General features: G+C 37.0%; 1 protein-coding gene and 1 long non-coding RNA gene across 18 annotated transcripts in view; one reads left to right on the forward strand and one right to left on the reverse strand.

Moving 5' to 3' along the window:
• Positions 1-267: 267 nt before the first annotated feature.
• Positions 268-19,507, reverse strand: part of LOC103147315 (inositol 1,4,5-trisphosphate receptor type 1-like) — a 124,655-nt gene continuing 105,415 nt past the window's right edge. For 16 of the 17 annotated variants that reach the window (XM_016678333.1, XM_007565585.2, XM_016678319.1 and 13 more), the window contains 4 exons: positions 18,610-18,775; positions 17,465-17,625; positions 5,307-5,468; positions 268-1,489 (listed from right to left, as the gene is read on the reverse strand). In XM_016678333.1, coding sequence (XP_016533819.1) covers positions 1,403-1,489; positions 5,307-5,468; positions 17,465-17,625; positions 18,610-18,775 — 576 coding nt within the window. In that variant the 3' untranslated portion in view covers positions 268-1,402. The remainder of the gene's footprint in view (positions 1,490-5,306; positions 5,469-17,464; positions 17,626-18,609; positions 18,776-19,507) is intronic. The other variant, XM_016678327.1, reaches the window with a different exon arrangement.
• LOC107837832 (uncharacterized) lies at positions 7,461-9,076 on the forward strand. The gene is made up of 2 exons (XR_001663878.1): positions 7,461-8,980; positions 9,018-9,076. It is a non-coding gene; the product is annotated as an uncharacterized LOC107837832 (long non-coding RNA).

A 19,507-nucleotide genomic window follows, 5' to 3' on the forward strand; every position in this document is an offset into this window, starting at 1 on the left:
TGTATACTTACAGTGACAAATTTACAATATGAGTCCCAACTAGATGCAAATTGACAACTGGTGCTCATTCATATATTTTGTATAATCATATTCTACATATTACCTTTAAAGTATGGTGATATGCACACTTTAAATTTTTTAAATGTCTACTAAGGTGACCAGTAACAAAAATTTATCAATACGTCACCTCCCAACCCCCCAAAGAAAAAATATCACAAATTGTTGCATTCAACAATCTGTACATGAGACGAAAAAAAGACAGCACAATTAAAGGATAATTACAATTTTAATAAATAATTCTACCTCTATGTACAAATTGACAATGTTTTGCTTTGTTTACCCTTAACATTTTGTGACAGTGATATTTTTTTGTCCACCTTAATTTTCTATACAAAAGCAAAGTTAAAGCAACAAACTTTATATACACAAAGTCGTCCCTCGTCGAAAACAAAAGGTACATTCCTAACATGGAAAGAACTAAAAACTTCAAACTAAAAGACCAGTTCCCGCAGAAGCAGCAGCCACATGTCAGAGTACACCAGTGGTAATTATTACTGTAGAAACTACATGACTCCTGAGCAACCCTCTAACAGCATACACACGTTTTAGATGGCTGTTTGTAACCCAGTTAAATCATAAAGCTACTCCCCCATAAAATAACAACACAAATATTTGACCACATAATGGAAGTAATCTATTTGTTTATATTGCTCTCACACAATATCCTATCTACCGAGTGTAGAAGCCACTCAAAACTGTATGCACATTTTGACAAACTAAAAGAAAAGTAATATTATGAAGCCCAACTTATTATTATTATTATTATATCTGAGTTAATGTGTAAATACAGATGAATAACAGCTTATTTATCTAGAGACAAAGAACAGGCTAAACCATTCCCAGGTGGATTTAAATTAAGTTTTAAAACTTAAATCTACACACCATTTGGTTGCATATTTAAGTTAATATATTGCACAACGTACAAAAGAATAACAATAAATACTGCTCAGTGTGTTAGGAGTATAAATACAAAAAATTTTAAATAAATAAAAAAACCCAACAACAATTCTATCATGTTTCCAATTGAACCCTTAAGGGCCGTTTGTCAAGAAATCCAAATTCTTTCTTCAGAAAAAAAGAAAAAAAAAGAAAAAAAAAACATTTGGCACAGATTGAACAGAACAGAATGAGGTGGGTGTGTGTTACTGTCTGGAGTAACACTTTGCGTGGGGTAGAGCTACAAATCGCCTTATAGCTATCTATGTTACAACGTTTCCCTACCGTTTGTAAGGTACTTTCACACTCACTGCTGCATACATTATCGTGAAACCTCGGTTCCAGGACCCGACGGCTTCCTTTCCAGACACCGAGCGGCTCCCCGGACTCCGTCGGCAGTCGGACCCTACGCAGGCTGCTGGGGGTTGACGTTCAAGTGCTGAGGGTGTCCCAGCAGGCCAATCCGCTGCTTCTGCTTCCTCTGCTCTGTCATCTGAAGATCAGAGAGATGAGGGGGGTTTTTTTGTTTTGTTTTTTTTGCTAGGTCACTTTTGCTAGTATGATCATCATCTTCAGCTCGAGCTTCCCTGAACTACCGTCGTTGACGATACGGTTTTCCGTACCACTTTGCAGAAACTAACATCTGCGGCACACAAATGCAATGCGCAGTGCAACTGAAACTGATTCTTCTGAAATCTTGCCAGCTTCGTCATCCACCCTGCCGGCTTGTCTGACGACAGCAGCACAATACGAGCGACTGATACTGAAACCGAGTTGATTAGAATTTCAGAGATCAAGCAAAGCCTGACTCATAACACCAGTGGTAACCTTTGCAGCAGCTGGAATCAGAAGGACCTTTGTGCTCAGAAATAACTTTAATTAACATAACGTTGTGAAATACGGCACAGCACTGAAACACAATGGTATAATAGTGAAAAGACAAAGTGGTCCTGCAATGAGTGTTTCAAAGGATATGGCTCTGCTTAGGAAAGGAATGGCTTGAGGTCCTCAAGGCTCATAAAGTGGATAGTTTAGCTCAGCTAACAGAGGAGAAGCCTTAATATTATGCTTAAGTCAATTTTCCTTGGCATTACTCAATAAAGTTGAAGTTTTTTTTTTTTAAATGCCAAGTTTTGTATATGTCAGAAGTTAAAGTTAAATGTTAGCAAGCTAACCTTTTTAAAAATAATGGAATGAAAGTAGAACACAAATTAATGGAGAATTACTCAACAATTTCCCTCATTGTTGTGATGGTACTTCTGCAGTTCTGGCATGGAAATTCACTCAATTTACACTTACAAAGCTGTGAAAAAGTATTTGCACCTTTACAGACTTCTTCCGTTTTTTTTTCTCACACCTAATGTTTCAGATCTTCAGACAAACTTAATATCAAAGATTAGACTCGGTGAATACAAAAAAGCAGATTTTTAATGGTTTAATTGAAAGAGCTACATAACTTTCATAACCCGTACTGTTACAGATACTGAGTCATAGTGTCCTCTAAGCACCTGCCAACAGATCTGAAGGTTAGCCAGGAAAAAAAAAAGAAAAAAAAAACGCAAATGGGGTTAATAGGCAAATGCCACCTTCTGACACAATTCCTGACGAACCACTCATTCAGGAATTTACAAAGGAAAAATGAACAAGATCTTAAGAACTAGAGAAATCATTTGCTCCACCTAAGATCAATGATGACAATTCTTCAACGAGAAAGTGACAGAGTAAGAGTGGCATTGATTGGAGGGTTCCAAGGCCAACGCTATGGACCAAAAGGTCATAGCGTCAAGTCACCGAAAAGTAACTTGATGATCCCCAAGACCTTTGGGGATATATTCTGTGCACTGATGACACAATAGTGGAACTTTTTGGAAAAGTGTGCATCTTGTTCCATCTGGAGTAAAACTAACAGCATTTCAGAAGAGGAACATCATACCAACTGTGACAGTAGTGTGATGGTTGGAGTCTACTTCATAAACTAGGGAACCTAGGGAGTGTGTTCAGCCATCAGCATATGTTAGCATATATATATATATATATATATATATATATATGCTTTTTGAATATTTATGGTTTGTTTGGGCAGCTACGACTATGCAGTATACACCCTTGAGTCCATGCCAAATTTCCCCTGGAGTACAACAAAGTACATTCTATTCTAAAAATGTGGAGTATTCAAGTCAAATCTGGACTTAAATCTGATTGAGATGGTGTAACACGACCTTTGGCTGTGACTGAATTGGAACAATTCTACGAATAAAGTTGGGCCAAAATTCCTCCACAGCTATGTAAAAACTCATTGACTTTTATGGCAAACATGATGGCAACTGTTGGCGCTATGTGTGCGACAACTACAGCTAAGGCCAGGAATGTTAGCCCCCCTGAAGAAATCACACAAAACTCTTTATATTTCCATGGAAATGACCATAAACACTGTTTATATTTGTACGGCTTCAAAAAAAAAAAAAAAAAAAAAGACTCCACAAACTTTGATATGTGTATTTTACTGATGTGATGAAAATAAGAAAACTGAAAAGGCCCTTTTGACATTCAATAGTCAATTGTGTGGCCTCTCTGTCTTATAAATGACTTCACCTTCTTCCTGTAGTTCTTCTTCTCTTGGCACATGACTCTTGAGGTAGACGGGGCAACTTTTCATGGCAAGTCATTGCAGCTCGTCTAGATTCCGTGGTCTTTGAGCATAAACACTGACCATCACAAATTGAGAACTGGGATCTCTGAGGGATCCTCCAGGACCCTGGTCTCCATGTCCCTCAAAAGGTTTGTGACTGACTAGAAGGTATACTTTGGGTCATTATCTTGTCTTGTTGAAAGACCCAGCGACGGCCAAAAAAGAGACTTGCGGCAAGTTTCTCCAAAATATTCTCCAGAATGTTTTCATGGTACGATCAACCCAGTGCCTGGAGCAGCAAAATGGCTCCACAACCTGATGCCACTATATTTTTCAGTGGGAACTGTGTTTTTAGGATTGAAAAATACAGAAAAATAAATGTGTGTCTAAAGAACTCAAGTTTAGTCTCCTCAGACCAAACACTCCCAAAACAAGTCATCATTTTTCAGATATTCACGGCTAAACTTTAGTCAGTCGCCGATTTATGTTTTCGCATCCACCTGAATAATATGTAGTTGCGCCCCTGCGTTGACCTCATAGTCCTCCACAATGAAAAGCTCTCCCAACCGTCTTCCTTGACACTTCAACTCCAGTAGAGGCCAGCTGAGCTACAACAATCCTCGTTGACATCTCTAATAACTTCTCTCTCCAAAGTTTTGAAAATTTTGCGCCCAGTTTTGCTTGCAACTCTTGCTGCTCTGCAATAATTCATCGTAGTGCCTTCTAGACACCGTGAAACATTTGGAAATGGCAGCATAGCCTTCACTGTGACAATAAACATCTGCTATCCTCTTTCTGAAGTTTAGACTTTTTTTTTTGGCAAAAAACTAAAAAAAAGTTAGTCACTTTACCTAAGTTTTTAGATAAAGTTTTTTTTTTTATTATTTAAAATCTCTACCTGAACATTTTAGGTGAAGACTGGCTTTAAACTTTACCTAAGTTTTAAAACCAAACCTTAGGTAACTAACCTGTACATTTAATGTGTAAATAAATGGAATTCAAGTCTTCTCTTTAGAAAATTAAGTCATTCTCAGCACAGAAATAAATCAATCCGAGGTGAAATGTGACCAATGTTTGTGTGTCCTTCGCAGCTTTCAGCAACACGATAATCATTTCCCCCTGTCTGGGTCAAAATGTCTCAGAAACATTCACTTCCTCATACATGGTTCTCATTTCAAGGGTAAGTACAATTTTACAATTCTGTTTACTAGAAGCAGCAGATTGCAGCAATTGTGCAACCACAGTCTTGTTTATATGCAGACTCAGCAAAACGTTTTTTCTCTGTCGAAGAACAACATGTGAATACAAAGTATATAGTATTGAAGATTTAAGAGTTCCTTACCATCACAAGCAGAGAGAACAGTTTGGAACAGCAACTTAGATAGAACAATAGATTCAATCTAACTCCAAAATATTCTTTAAATTGCTAAAAAAACAAAAACAAAAACAAAAAAAAAACAGCTAAGTTGTTGGGAATTAAAACAAAATGAGATTGAAAAGCTCACAAGCTGTGCTGCGAACTATGACTCACTGGCATTTACTAAGCTCTGAAAAGGGCAGCAAGTTGCAACAAACTAAGAGCAACATGAGGTGTCCGAGTTTGTCAGTAAAGATGTCTCACTTCTCATGTTTTCCCCGTGACGGAGCGACTGAGACCGCTTCGTTTTCCCCCCCCACCAACCTGCTCTTTGAGCTCGGTGAGCTGGCCCGACAGGTTGGTCACCAGCTTCATGGTGGACTCCAGCTTCTCCTGCAGGTTTCGGATCTCATTCTGCTCCCCGTCGGCGTCACTGCTCACCAGAGACATGGCCCGCATCCGAGGAAACCAGTCCAAGTTGTGCTCCTGGTTAGTACGAAACAAAAAAAAAAAAAGAAAAACACAGCATGGTTAGTACTGCACCAGAACTAGAAAACACCATCTTTGTGGGATTTTCTGTCCCCCTTCCTGTGTGTGTTATGTTTTCTAGGAAGTAACATCTTTCATGTTATAATTCGATTCATCGAATAAGTCAAAGTAGGTTCTGCTGAACGATTTTGTTTGTCCCGTTTGATTTGGACCCGTCTTCTCAGACTCGGTTTAATTGCTTTTGACTGTGTGCAGTGATTTCAATCAAACTACTCACGATGGGACTTTCCGTATTAGAATCACATGGGATACTTAGACATTCTTGAAATCACTCAAAACAGGCAGTTCACTGAGGGGTGATGTGTTCGGTTTTTTTTTCTTTCCTTTTACTTTTCTTCCAACACACAAAATAAAGTCTGATACGCTTACAATAGACTGTAGAGCTGGGATTTCCTCATTCATGCAGCACTGAGATTAACACAAAACACTCAAGCGTTCTTATCAGCCAGAGTGAAAACTGTCAGATAATGAGCCGCTTCGGCGTGCTTCGAAATCTAGAGCTGCAGTTTCTGGGTAGCGAGAGCCGAGCTGCAGCTGTAAAAGGTGATGGCCCTTTTTTTTTTTTTTTTTTTTTTTTTTGAAGACGTGTGAAGGCTTAGAATATGACTTTCCAAAATACAGACTGGTGTGAAGTTTACTCAGAAGAGACTACGGTGTGTCGTGAGTGAGACCTTTGACATCACTTCTGGCACACAAGTGTAAGCAAAAACCACAAAGCATTTTAGCTTTATTATTTGTTTAAGAAAATTATATTTATTTTCTAGAAAAAATATTTTACGTTTCCAAATGAAAAGGTGAAGTTTAATTTGGAGAAACCTGGCTTGTAAAGGATTTAGTTTATACAGTTGCAGTTTAAAAAATGGAATCAAGTCGATGAGTGAAAAGTTTTTTGTTTTTTTTTCAGTTATTAAATACAAAAGTTAGTCATACAGTACATATACTATATGCATTACACACAGTACTAACATTACAACCATTTACATGTGTTGGCTTTAACTACTTAAACTTGCACAACTGAAAAAACACAGTTTTTCATAAAATTAGTTTGTCACATTCATTTTATTTGTTTATTTCATTCATTTACAGTTTAAAATTAACATGACACGTTGGCAAAAAAGTTTTTAATGAAAACCTTTCAAAGTACCAGTAAACAAATACTCAAAGGCTGCAGTTATCCCTACTTCCTGCGCAAGTTTTACGCCTACTTTCACTCAACTTTCCATTGATCTGTGTAGATAATGCTCTCTGTACAGCCAGCAACTTCAGTAGTAAACATTTTTTCTCGTCTTACACTAAGTGTGTAGGGTGTCACTGACTTTCTGCAGAACAACCATTAAGTTAGAAGTGTTTCCCCACAATTGTGTGGCTCTCAGCACAGCACTTCTGCTTTTTTCTTATTAGCTTTAATACTTTTTTGAGAAACCAAAATTTAAATTTCTTGAAATACATACACCACTGTCTGTGTGATAAATTCAGTTAAGCGGCACAATTATTCATACCACTGGCAGATTGTCAAAGGTCATTTGACTGGAAGTCACTTCATTGTGTTTGGAAGAAACCAGCCAGAGTTCATCCTTGAATCTGTGGACGGAGCTAAAGATTACCAAGAGGTTTCCCAGAAGAGTTGGGGCTCATTACAGACAAGCAACACAGAAACACAAAGAAAGCTCGTCAATTAGTATGAGTTGGATTGCTGATATGATAATGAAGATTTTCCCCTTGAATAAAGAGAAAGGTAGAAATAACTTAAATTATTTTTTTAAATAAAATGTACGTAAAAACCAGGGGTTAAAAAAAAAAATCAATTAATAGTCCCTTCACATAGTCTTATTTTCTTTTTGATATATGCCAGTCTATTCATGGTAGAAAAAAACCCCAACTCTGTTTAAATTTAAATCTGCAAGAGTCATGAATACATTTGCGCTGCAAGTGTAAAATAAATATTTTGAATTGAAGTGCAAAATTAAATTACATATTCAATGATGCCTTCATTTATTGAAATTTCTCCTGGATTTATTTCAGAATGAATCCCAAATTAACATAAATGTAATAATTATTACTGCTAGGAAAAATTTAACACAATTTCCAGTCAGGAAGATAATTTATGAGGCGATTTCTGTACTTTTGAAGTTGCATTATTTCTAAATGAAATTATAATAAACAAAAATAAAAGAAAACACATGTGACCAACAGCCACTACTCTAATATTGTTGCACTTGTATACATTTTTTCACACTTCTATTTCCTCATGACACTTGAAACTTACTTCTCTTAAAAGTTGGCAAATCGTGTGAAAACACATTTTTATTTCCTCATACACAACAACACGTCTCACCTTCACAAATCCCCAGTCAGAAAAGCACGAAGGTGCGCGAACCCAGGGAGAAGACGCAGCGTACAGCTGCTGTGGTCACTGGGTTGGAACAGTGCAGAGCAAAACAAAGCGGCTGAAAAAGTCCCTAGGTTTCAGTGGTTGATTTGGAGACAGTGGGGCAAGTGAGGTGGCCGTGCTCACCACAAACCAGCCCTGGGTCAGACGGCAGGCAGAGGGGAATCACACAACACTAAGATAATGAATAGCTCGCAGTCATTCTGAAAGAACGAGAGGACGACTGCGATAATGTTCCACTTCCTGAATGCAAAGAGACAGAGGTTGTGTTTACCTACTTGGCCTGCACCCCACCCATTCAGCACGCGGAAGAGTACGGGATGGCCGAGTCCGTCGTCGCCACTTTTGATAAGTAAATTAAATAAGGAAAATAATTTAGAAGTAATTCATAAAAATTAAGTGAAACTCGTCGTGTTTTTCTGTAGTAAGAAAAAAAAACCTCTGGTTTTTAGAGAACATTTATTCTCTTTTACTCAAATAAGAAAACAGATGAAAGTTAAGCCCTAAATTATTTCACTTTATCAGTACTCATCGATAAACATTAGCAGCCTAGTAGTAATGACTTGACTCACAGTCCCACTCTAACCCACTAACCCACTCAACTAGCTTCTGTCTTTAGCTCTGAACCTACAGCTGTCTGAATACGAGACCACTGAAGAATTAAAGGTGGGTGTGTTGAATAGAGCAGTGGAAACACTGGATGACTTGTTTCTCCCATTAAGCAGTCACCTTCACATGCTAAAGCCCACCAGCAACCACAGCTGACATGGTGGATAGCTAGCAGGCCCGCTACCTAGCTAGCTGAGACACCCATGTTTAACCATGTCACGTTATTGCACTGTCAACACTTTGAGGTATTTTATGTGTTTCTGTCTCATGCAGATAATAAAGCTTTTGGTTAGTTTTGTCAGTTGTACCTGATTTAAAAATAAATGCCCTTTTAAAGAATTTTGCTTGAGAGGTTTGATATTTTGGAGACTGCTGTGATGAAAGTAGGATTTGGTGCTTAAATTGGACAAAGCTTCAAATGATTAGCTTTTCAAACTGCTTTTTTTTTTGTGTGACATTTTTTTATCTTAGACATCTGAACAATTTAGAGTTTTGCCAAGAACCCTAATATGCAGTTAGAGTTGAGTAACTTTAGGTGCAGCAGTATGAAAAGAGCATCTCCTTCAAAGTACCTGACAACAAATTTGTGCCTCAAAATTTTTATTTTATATGCAGCCGCCAACTTTGTAAATGTTTTGGCAGCATCATAGGATTCAAAAGGTACAGGTGAAGCTGGAGGGATACAAAATCCCCTTAGTGAAGAGGAGAGGGCTTGTGATGTGTGCAACTATGGTTTTAGATTCCCCCCTCAACTCTTTCTAACCTTTAGTCAGTAGTTTTCCAGGGTTCCTGAAGGTCTTATTCTTATCCAATCATCAAATCAGAGAAACGGTCCCATTTTAAGAAACAAGAAAAGAAGAAATCCAACAAAGACTTGACACAGAATCAGAGAAAGACAGGACCCTTCAGTTCTACTTTGTGACCAGATTCAGACCTAACAACTACCCTGCTGATGCCAAAATACCTGTTTTTTTTGTCACTCAGACTTGTCGTCCTCCTGATTTATCTTTAAAAAAAAAAACAGGAAAAAACAAAAAAGGAACAAAGGGTGTTGGAGACATGCTGCTAGTAAAACAAGGAGGTCAAAATTTTCAATTTACATTTGGTTCTTTGCCAGGTTGTCTGTTAAACTCAACAATTCAGTAACTATTCATTACTGAATAACTAAGTAATAAATAGTTACTTAGTTATTCAGTAACTATTCATTACTGAGTAAGTAATGATAGTTACTTAGTTATTCATAAGTAACTATTCTTATTCATAAATAATAAGTAAATAAATAACTTACTTATGAATAGCTATTCATAAGTAATGAATAGCTATTCATAAGTAATGAATAGCTATTCATAAGTAATTAATTCATTATAAATAACTATTCATTACTTATGCATAACTATTCATTACTTATGAATAACTTAATAAGTAAGAGTTTGAGACTTCACAAACAAAAACCTCTAAAAGTGATCAAAGATTAGAACAAGGGTGGCAAAAGCAAATAAATCTATGAAAGATTTTCAGAAAGAAAGAAGAACTATTACCATAATCACAACTACTTTAAAATGTTACACAACAGCCTGTGAGCTTGGGAGAAAAACTGACTCTATAAAAAGATGGATGGATTCATGATTCTTTTTCACAAATAACATTTATACTTTTTTTTAACACTACTAAAGACTCCTTCACATTTTCCCATTTAAATCTAAACGCATGTGAAATACCTGAACCTTACCAGATCAGATTATATAACATCACATAAACCTGAGATGCTGGTTATAAGCTAGCTCCCCCAGGACAGATTATAACAATGAGATTAGTTGCCATACTTACGCAGATGATGCACAGCTTTTACATTACAATGTCACCAGGTGACCACAGACCCATTCAAGCATGGAGCAGACACGAGGAACAAATCAGTGCATGGGTGTGCCGTAAATTTCTTCAGTTGAATAGAAATAAAACTGGAGTTATTATCTTTGGACCTAAAGAGGAACGATCGACACGGCTAGAAACTACTAATCATTGCAGAAATCTGGGTGTAGTGATGGACTCAAACCTGAACCTTTGGAGATGCATAAAGACAATTACAAAGTCAGTCTTCTACCACCTGGAGAACATTTCTATAATTAAAGGAATAGTTTCCATACAAGATCTAGATCCATGCATTCGTCTTTAGTTGCATTGATTACTGCAATAGTGTTTTCACAAGTCTGCCTAAAACAAAAATCAAAAGAAGGTTGCTTCTCAAATTCTCACTAAAACCAGGGACATAGAGCACATGACCCCAGTCCTAAAGTCCTCCCAATGGCTCTCTTTAACTCAGACAACAGACTTTAAAATACTGTTCGTTTATAATTCACTGACTTGTTTAGTATCAAAAGATTTGTTGCTGTTGTATTAACCTTCATGACTGGCTGAAGTTGTCTTTGATTAATACTTGAAAATTGTCTAATTCTGGTCTGAATCACAACTTTATTACTTCTCTTTATTCTGCCACTGTAATGTAATGTCTCATTTTTATTTGCTTTGTTTGCTAATTGAATGTTTCCATCATGTAAAGCAGTTTGAACTGTCTTGTTTCTGAAATGTGCTTCTTAACTCAAATAAATTGTACCGTTTTAAACCCATTTAAAAACCTGGATGGGTTTTTATTGGACTATTTCCTAAATGTGCTTCCCTTTAGTCACAGAATGATGATGCAAAAACTTAAAAGGATAGCAGACCAGAATACAAGCCGAGTTCATTTCTCAGAGTAACTTCTCCTCTTGTGAGCTCATAGTGGTTTGTATGTGGTGGTAAACTGTCAGGAAACTGCAAACAGACAAGAGCCAAAACCTTTGGTGAGAGGAGAATGTTCTTCACTTGGCTTGCTTATGCAAAAACTTCGCATCGATTCAAATCCTCTTTTAGATTGTGACTGGGGCTTCTTTTCAAGACTGTGGAGTGTCATGAAATTCACTTTCTTGTGCTGGTGAATGCCAAAGAGGGAAGCAAACCGAGCAAATACACAGATCTTGATATGTGTAAGTTCAGTTGATGAACTGTTGTTTTTAAACAGTCATTACATGTCTAAGAGTTAATACAGTTATGTCGAAAATTTGTCATACCCTGGCAGGTTTTGGCTTAAAGTAGGGCTGTCAATCGATTAAAAAAATGTCATCAAATTAATCACCCTCTGGCACAGTGATTAATTGTGATTAATCACTGTGATTAATCGTGATTAATCACTGTGATTAATCACTGTACCCAACTTTGTAAGCTTGAAATATAAATATGCACGCAGTTGTGGTTCTTGCACAAATGCTGTCCTCCTTCTGGCGCACCCCAACAATTAAAATGCGAACAATTATTAATTATCAGATTTTTTATTGCATCAGAAAGCAGGTAATGTAGTCTCCCAGCACTTATTCCACTACACATGTATTCAAGTAGTACCCAAACTTGTTCAGGGTACAACTGACAGATAAGATACATTTTATTTTGTAGTTCTTTGGTGCCCTACCCATTTCTGATGACGCTCTGGGCCCATGTTGCCCATAATTGTCCATATCTGTTTCACAATTGAGACCTCTGTGCGAAAGACATCACCATCTATTTTCTTTTAAGTTAACTTAATTGGCAATATTTTTTTTTTATTGGGTAAAAGTTAATTTATTGAAATATGAAGGTGTGTCCACAACGGTTACAATAACATGAGATTTCTTGATATGAAAAATGGTATATTTACTTAGGCGTCAATCTCACCTGTGTCCCATCAAATTGGTGTCAATATATGACTTTGTCTAGTTAATAGGTGTAAGTTAAGTATTACTGTTTGAGACTCTTATTTTGAAGGATGAGAGGAAGTGGATCTTTTTATAACTTACTGTGTTTAATGAAGACTGTTTGAAGCTGCATGAAGTTCCAAAAACATATTTGAAGCTTCCCACACTTTTAAACTGATTATATGGTCGAATTTGTCTTTAACAAAAAAAAAAAAAAGAAGTTATTCAGAAACAATTCATGGACACTGTTAGATCACCACTACTGGCTAACAGTTTGCATTTCCTAAATCAAAAGTGATTTTATGAATCTGAACTGCACTTGCTCATCTCTAACCCAAAATCTAATATTATTCAAATGATCTTAATTAATAACTTAACAGCATAATAATTCAACAGTGCATTTTTGTTCTCACTAGAGAAAAACACAACATAAGGACTGGTGAAACCTACACTTATAGAGATTCTTTAAAACACGGTTTTCTGATTTGTGAAAGCTTTACTTTTTTTAAAGAAAACAGAAAAAAATGGAAATTCTTAATTTTCCCAAAAGTACTGCAAGAAATATTTTCACAAGCCCGAAGTTGTTCATCGTTTTCTCTCATGAATGAACATATCACTTCAACCACTAGCCTCCATTTAAATAAGATGTGACATGGCAAAGGAGGGATATTACAGAAATATATTTTTAAATTCCCTATACCAAAAGGTTAACTTATCCACTTCAGAATCAGTTTTTGCCATTTTCCTCCCACCAGTTCTTCATAAATAATACAAAAACAGTGCATGCGTGTTGCAGTCATTTTGAGTTGCATATTTTACACGAATTATTAACTGTATATCCTTAAAACTTCCTTTCGTATTTTCACTAAAAACCATTTAGTTCAAGCTAAATGCCAAATTTTTAACCAAATTATGTGCTGCTTCGGTTTGGGACATGCACCCAAACCAAAATCTGTCAATTCAATCAATTTTTCTGATAAAAATGCAATTTATTTTTTCATTTTTTGAAGTGTTTTTAGAGGTCTAACACAAAACTAAAACTCAAACATTCTAAACTATGACAAAGGTCATTAATGCCTTCTGAAATCTGCTTGAGTTGACGCCCCTCCTTTGCTTCCCACTCAAAAAAAGAAAAAGAAAAAAAATCATCATGTTTGACGATTTTGTCACCTGCAGTTCAACTGTCTTTCCATTTCCAGTGTTTATAAATGAAAGCGCTTCCAGTAAACTGATAAGTGCAGGCACAAATTAAGACTCTACAACACGCAGGTTCAATGGAAATGACGGAAGTACATTTTTCATTATTAAAACCGCACGAGCCGTCGCTGAGAAACAGGATGCTGTGTGGTTAAAACAGCAACAGAAAACGTCACAGTCATGCCACAGAGACACCTGACGCAGCCCACTCACCCTGCAAATATTCAAATATGTCCAAAACAAAACAAAACCAAAAAAACAAAACTTCATAAATTACAAGTCCGAAAAAAGGGAAAAAAAAGAACAAGCCTGATTGTTTTCCCCTCCCGTTTTTTTTTTCACCATTAAAAACAGGAAGATTTTCCACTTTATTTTTATGACCAGACATTGGGAAGCACCTCAAAAGAGCAGAGGCGTCTTTCGGTGTCAGACAAAATAAGAATTAGAGCAATGAGTGTGAACCATGCATCATCTTTTTACATCTTAGATGTGACACTTCACCCAGAGCCCTCCATCATTGACGTCAGTCCCAGTCATTGTTAGAGTAGTTTGCCTTGTACACCCCCTTCTGTTTTATCGCTTCTTCCACCTTACAGTCACATCAAAAAAAGCGAAACGCGGTGGGAGAGAGGCTGTACAGATTGAAAAAGGCTGCCTTGTCTAACATATTTCTGGTGAATGTGATTATTATACCGATAGGAACGGATGTACTCTAAAATAACAAAAGCATCTTTTTTATTAATATTTCGTCGCATATTGAATGCAAATTTTTCTTTTAACCAGATTAAGGTTTTTGTTTGTCTTTTAAAATATTAAATATACTTTTTTTGTTTTTTTTGTGGGGTTAGGGGTGTGGCAGTTTATTGCATGATTTATTGTTGCGTAGGGGGACATAAAAGTCTTCTGGAAAGTTTTTGCAGAACATGCCAAATGCCTCGCTAATGTGGTTATGCATGTAGCCATTCAGGGTGTGGGCTACTCCCAACACTTCCTTTGATTAAAGTTAGCCATAGCGCTAAGCTTTAATATAAAGTTGTGTTTTGATCATTTTATATCAAGCTCATTGTTTTTGCAGAAAGCACAGAAATCCTCGACAAAAACATCTACCAATTCTGAGAAGTAGGTGGAAAATGTGTTTTGGCATTAAAAAAAATTTCATTTTATATTATATATCTGTGTTCAAAGGCATAACCCATTGACAATTGTGACAAAGTGGCTTAAATGGTTAATATCCAGTAGATGTCCTGATCCCACCTCCCTAGAAAAATCTGTGGGCAGAATGAAAAGATGTGTGTGAGGTAGACAGCCACACACACCTGACTCATTTACTCCAGTTCAGCCATGAGGAACGGGCCAGACTTCCAGTGAGCCATAGTAAGACTCTTATGGAAGGATTCCCAAAACACTTCACCCAACTCATACCGTTAAACCGCAGCGCAACTAAGGACATGCGCGTAAATTCAGACTTTGGAGACAATATTAATAAAACTGGTGCAACGACTGCAGTTTTCTGGCCGATCTCCGAATACCAATCTTTAAAAAGTCTGACCTGCCGATTCAGATTTTGGCTGATGCTGGTAAATGTAGCAAGAAAGTTGCTGAGCTGGCAACAGTGGGGTGACTATTGTTAACTGGAAATGTGCGGAAATGACCTGGTGGGCGGGGCCAACAGTCAAACCTCTCTAACGGGAGAACAGAAGAGGACAGTGGATAATTTTTAGATCTTCGTTGAGATAAATAAGATCGGCTTCACAAGTAAATATCAGCCGATCACTGACCTCCCAAAATTAAGGAAATTGAGGCAGATGTACTGGTGCACGCCAAATTAATAATAATAGGAACAATAATAATAATTAATATTATTATAATTCAGGCAAGTTGCAAAAATCAACAAAATAAAAAATTTGCTAGTATTAGATTTATTTACCAAGTAAAACCAAAAGTAATGCTTTTAAAGACAAAAAAGACAAAACAGTGTCTTTGTATAGTGAATGTTTATCTGCTTTCTACTACAGAGCTAAAAAAAATATAACAAGAAATTAATAGGAAACCATCATCTCTAAAGCTCAAGAGTGTGATTTTAGACATTTTAATTTGAATACCAAGATGTTATTCAAACATTCAAAGCAGATTACATGTTCATGTGTGCACTCTGTGTTTCATTTTGTTTCTATCTTCAAACCACCCAGATAAACTTAGTAAAGTTGTTTTTTCTAAGGACGTCTTGCAGCAGTAGAGCTGAAACCGTTAACTGGGTGGGTTAAACCGTTCATCTGGAGACATTTTACTTATTGATATCTGCAGTAGTTGGAAGTAGAATTTTTTTATTTTTTTCACTTATTTAACAGAAAAAAAAGAGTATTTAACTAAAATACTTCAGAATCTCTCTCAGCAGTTTCTTCAAACAAAATATGGGCTTATTAATAAAAATATAAAGCACATGTTCAATGCAGTTCTGGTTCTCATTCCTCTACACAGGAAACCTAAACCCAAATGAATGAAAATGACATCTGTGCCAACAGAATGAGCCCACTTATGATTTTAGAATAAATGAAAGATAAAAGTTGCAGGTCATTTCTTAAAAGCTGCTTTCAGACAAGATGATGAAAAAGCAGCGCAGCAAACAGCTGAGTTGGACCCGAGACTGAGCGCTGAGGAAGAACGGGTCACCTGACAGATCAACGGGTCTTCTCTGCTAAGCCCGAAAGACGCTCTTCAAAACGCATGCTTGACAATCCGAGTTTGGCTCAACATGGTGCAGAGTTAATGAGAGGGAAGTGATGATGGTGGTGGTGGTGGTGGGGGCAGGGTATCCTGAAATCAGGTGGTTCCTCACAAGACTGCAGCAGATCAAGAGAAAAAGGGGAAGAGAGTGGGCTAAATCTAATAAGAAACAGTCAGAAGCTGACAGCAGCGCGAGTGTGTCAATGAAGCAACCACTTCACAAAGTGGGGCTTTCCTTTGGCAGTTGAAATGTTTTCTAAAGGTTTACGACTCGGTTGCGACAATCAAAATGAATCTTTCTTGGTTCTTACTCTTAAGGGCAAAGTTCCACCGTTGTCTATTTTTACTGTTTGAAGATGTGAGACGCTGTGACTTTAAAGATACACGATGCAAAAAAAACAAGCATACAACGACTCGTCACAAGCACAAGGTTATTGTTGCATTTTAGCGGGATTTTGTTGGGGTGTTGTTGAGAAAGGAATACATCCAATGGAAAATAACACCTGAAAATAAAATACCAGGGATTACACATTATTGCTAGAATTGTTATTATCATCATTATCAGTATTATTATTACTTTTATAGTTTATCAAAATGATCTGTTTATGGAACAAATCTGTGGAACAGTCAAATGAAACCAAAGAGAAAAGATCTATTTTTACTTTTAAGAAATAAATAAAATATAATATTCATTTTAGGTATAATGAATTGTATTGACTCAGAGTGCCGTATCATTACAAAGATAATGTCTTTTATATTATTATTATTATTATTATTGTCTTTATACCCACACTGCTTATTTTGTGCTTAAACGTGTATCCATACAGGTGGTTGCTCATGGTAAAGTAAATTGACTTGAGGGTTTTTAAGATTTTTTTTTTTCTCCAAGCTACTCCTTTTCATTTAAAACTTTGGTTTATGTTAACATGTGATATGTTCAATTTAATCTGTAAATGAAAGAAATGAAAAAAATTAAAAATAAATAAGGCAAACAATGATCGATAAGTTTTTTTTTTTGCCAAAACTGGGAATGTATTAAAAAAAGTTTTGGTTACTCCTCGAATAATAATTAAAAATAAAAGAATTCCAAGACTTTGCAAATAAATCTGAAAAAATGTTTGTGACTGGAGATGAAGTTTCTCAATTAATTCTACAATTTACCTTACAAAAAAAACCAAAAAAAAAAAACAAAAAAAAAACAAATGAATGGTTTTTGTGTGGAAGACCTTGTTTGTGCAGGACATCATCCTTACCCGGATCATCTCAGCCACGTAGCTTTCAGGCCCTGTGAACTCCGTGGAGTCCTTCACCTTCACCAGGACGATGAAGAACAAGTAGTGCCACATGTTGTGCTCCACCTTGATGTGTTCTTCAAAAGTAACTGTCTTATTGTCGAACTTATCTCTCTCCAGACCTAAAAAGGAAAGAATGCAAGACCACCACCCACACACACACACACACACACACACACACACCCAAAATAAACATTACACACGCTTCTTCTCAATTCTTGGGAAAAAAAGGTGTACAAATACGCCTTATTAGAGGATGACATAATTGTGCTTGTGACCTAAATGGGGGCGACTGAGAAAATAAGAGGAAACAGGGTGATGCGGGGAATGAACACGAAAAACGTCAGAGGTGACAAAGGCTTTTTTTTGTTTTTTATGTTTTCTGTTATAATAAATCCCAGTAATCCACTCGTGTTCTTGCAATCCTTTTACAAAACAAAAAAAGAAAAAAAAAAAAGAAGTCTTCACATTGTCGCCCAGCCCAAGGAGCAGGGATTATTCACTACAAAGTGTCAACAAGTGACTGTCTGGGCCAGTGACTGCAGCGTGTGTACAGTTGAACGTGGTCAAGCCTCATATGGCAACAGGAAGAAACACTCCTCCTCCACAGCAGCACCTTCCGTGACTAAACATTCATTCTGGGAAGAGGAGGCGTTGGGTATTTTTTTTTACAGAGAAAAAACAGCCCCCATTTTGCAAGCAGCCCTGATGTGAATCTGCTGCAGAGCAGTGGCACGCTCACACTCAGGGCAGACTCAGGGCAGACCACTTGCATGGCTTGTATTAATTTTGACTGAGAGCCATAAAGCTTACACCTGGTGCTCGACTAAAGCTTCATGCAACACGTCGGGTATCGATTGCAACTTTGACGTAACTGGAACTGAAAGACATCTGTTTGTTTGTTTTTTTGTTGTTGTTTTGCAGCAATTACAACTTTTGCATGGCAATGATTGTAAAAAGAGACAAAATAAAAAGAGGCAGCAATAAAACCCCTAGAACACCAAAAGTAAAGTCTGGTCAGAGAACAGGCTGCAGAAACAAAAACAAGGGAAACCCAACATTTATTTTCCAATTACACCGATTTTTTTAAAACTTAATTTACCCACCACAAATGAAACATGTCGTCTTTAGGATTTCCTCTTTCTTCTGCTTTTCACTCCTCAAGTCGGCAAACGTATCGATGATGACACCAAAGATGAGGTTGAGGACAATGATGATAACCATAAAGAAGAAAAGCAGGTCGTAGATTACTCTGGCTGCAAACAAGGGTTCCTGAGGGAGACGGGGAAGAAAACAAGTGAAGCACCATGAGCTTTGAGCTGATTTCACTCTCAGTGGAAATATTCTGTCAGTTTTTACAATGAATTTCCATTAAATTTCAGAAAGTATGCAGAACAAAGGCCCAGGTGGTGGAAACTGAAAAAAGGAGAGTGTTGTGGGATTTTTAGGGAGGAGTTGAAACATGTTCTTGGTCAGGAGTTGCTTCCAGATGACTGGACAGCTACAGCTAATCTGATAAGGGAGACAGGTGGGAGGATAGCTGGTGTGTCATCTGGACGGAATAAAGTAGAGAAGGAGATGTGGTGGGGGAATGGAAAAGTCCAGAAGCTTATACATATACTAAAAGTAAACGTGGCAAAGGTCAAACAAAGGGCGTATGAAGATAGGTTGGACAATAAGAAGGGAGAGAATGAATTGTATCTATCTGCTGAGGTAGAGAGATAGAGATAGAAAGAAGTGCAGTAGGTGAGGGTGATTAAGGGTGGGAATGGAAACGTACTGACCAGTACTTTGATGACTGAGGAAAATGAGAGAAAATGTAGAGTAGAAGTAGATAAGATTAGTAAGGTTGACATGAGGAAAGATTGAAGAGGATGAGGAGGGGAAAGGAAGTTGGTCCTAATGACACACTGGTGAGGTATGGAAGTGTCTAGGAGAGATGGAGGTAGAGTTTTTAACTTGGTTGTTCCACAAGATCTTGAAGAGTGAGAAGATGCCTGTGGA

The sequence above is a fragment of the Poecilia formosa genome, unplaced genomic scaffold (genome assembly GCF_000485575.1).
Source record: "Poecilia formosa unplaced genomic scaffold, Poecilia_formosa-5.1.2 Scaffold180, whole genome shotgun sequence".
Taxonomy (NCBI): domain Eukaryota; kingdom Metazoa; phylum Chordata; class Actinopteri; order Cyprinodontiformes; family Poeciliidae; genus Poecilia; species Poecilia formosa.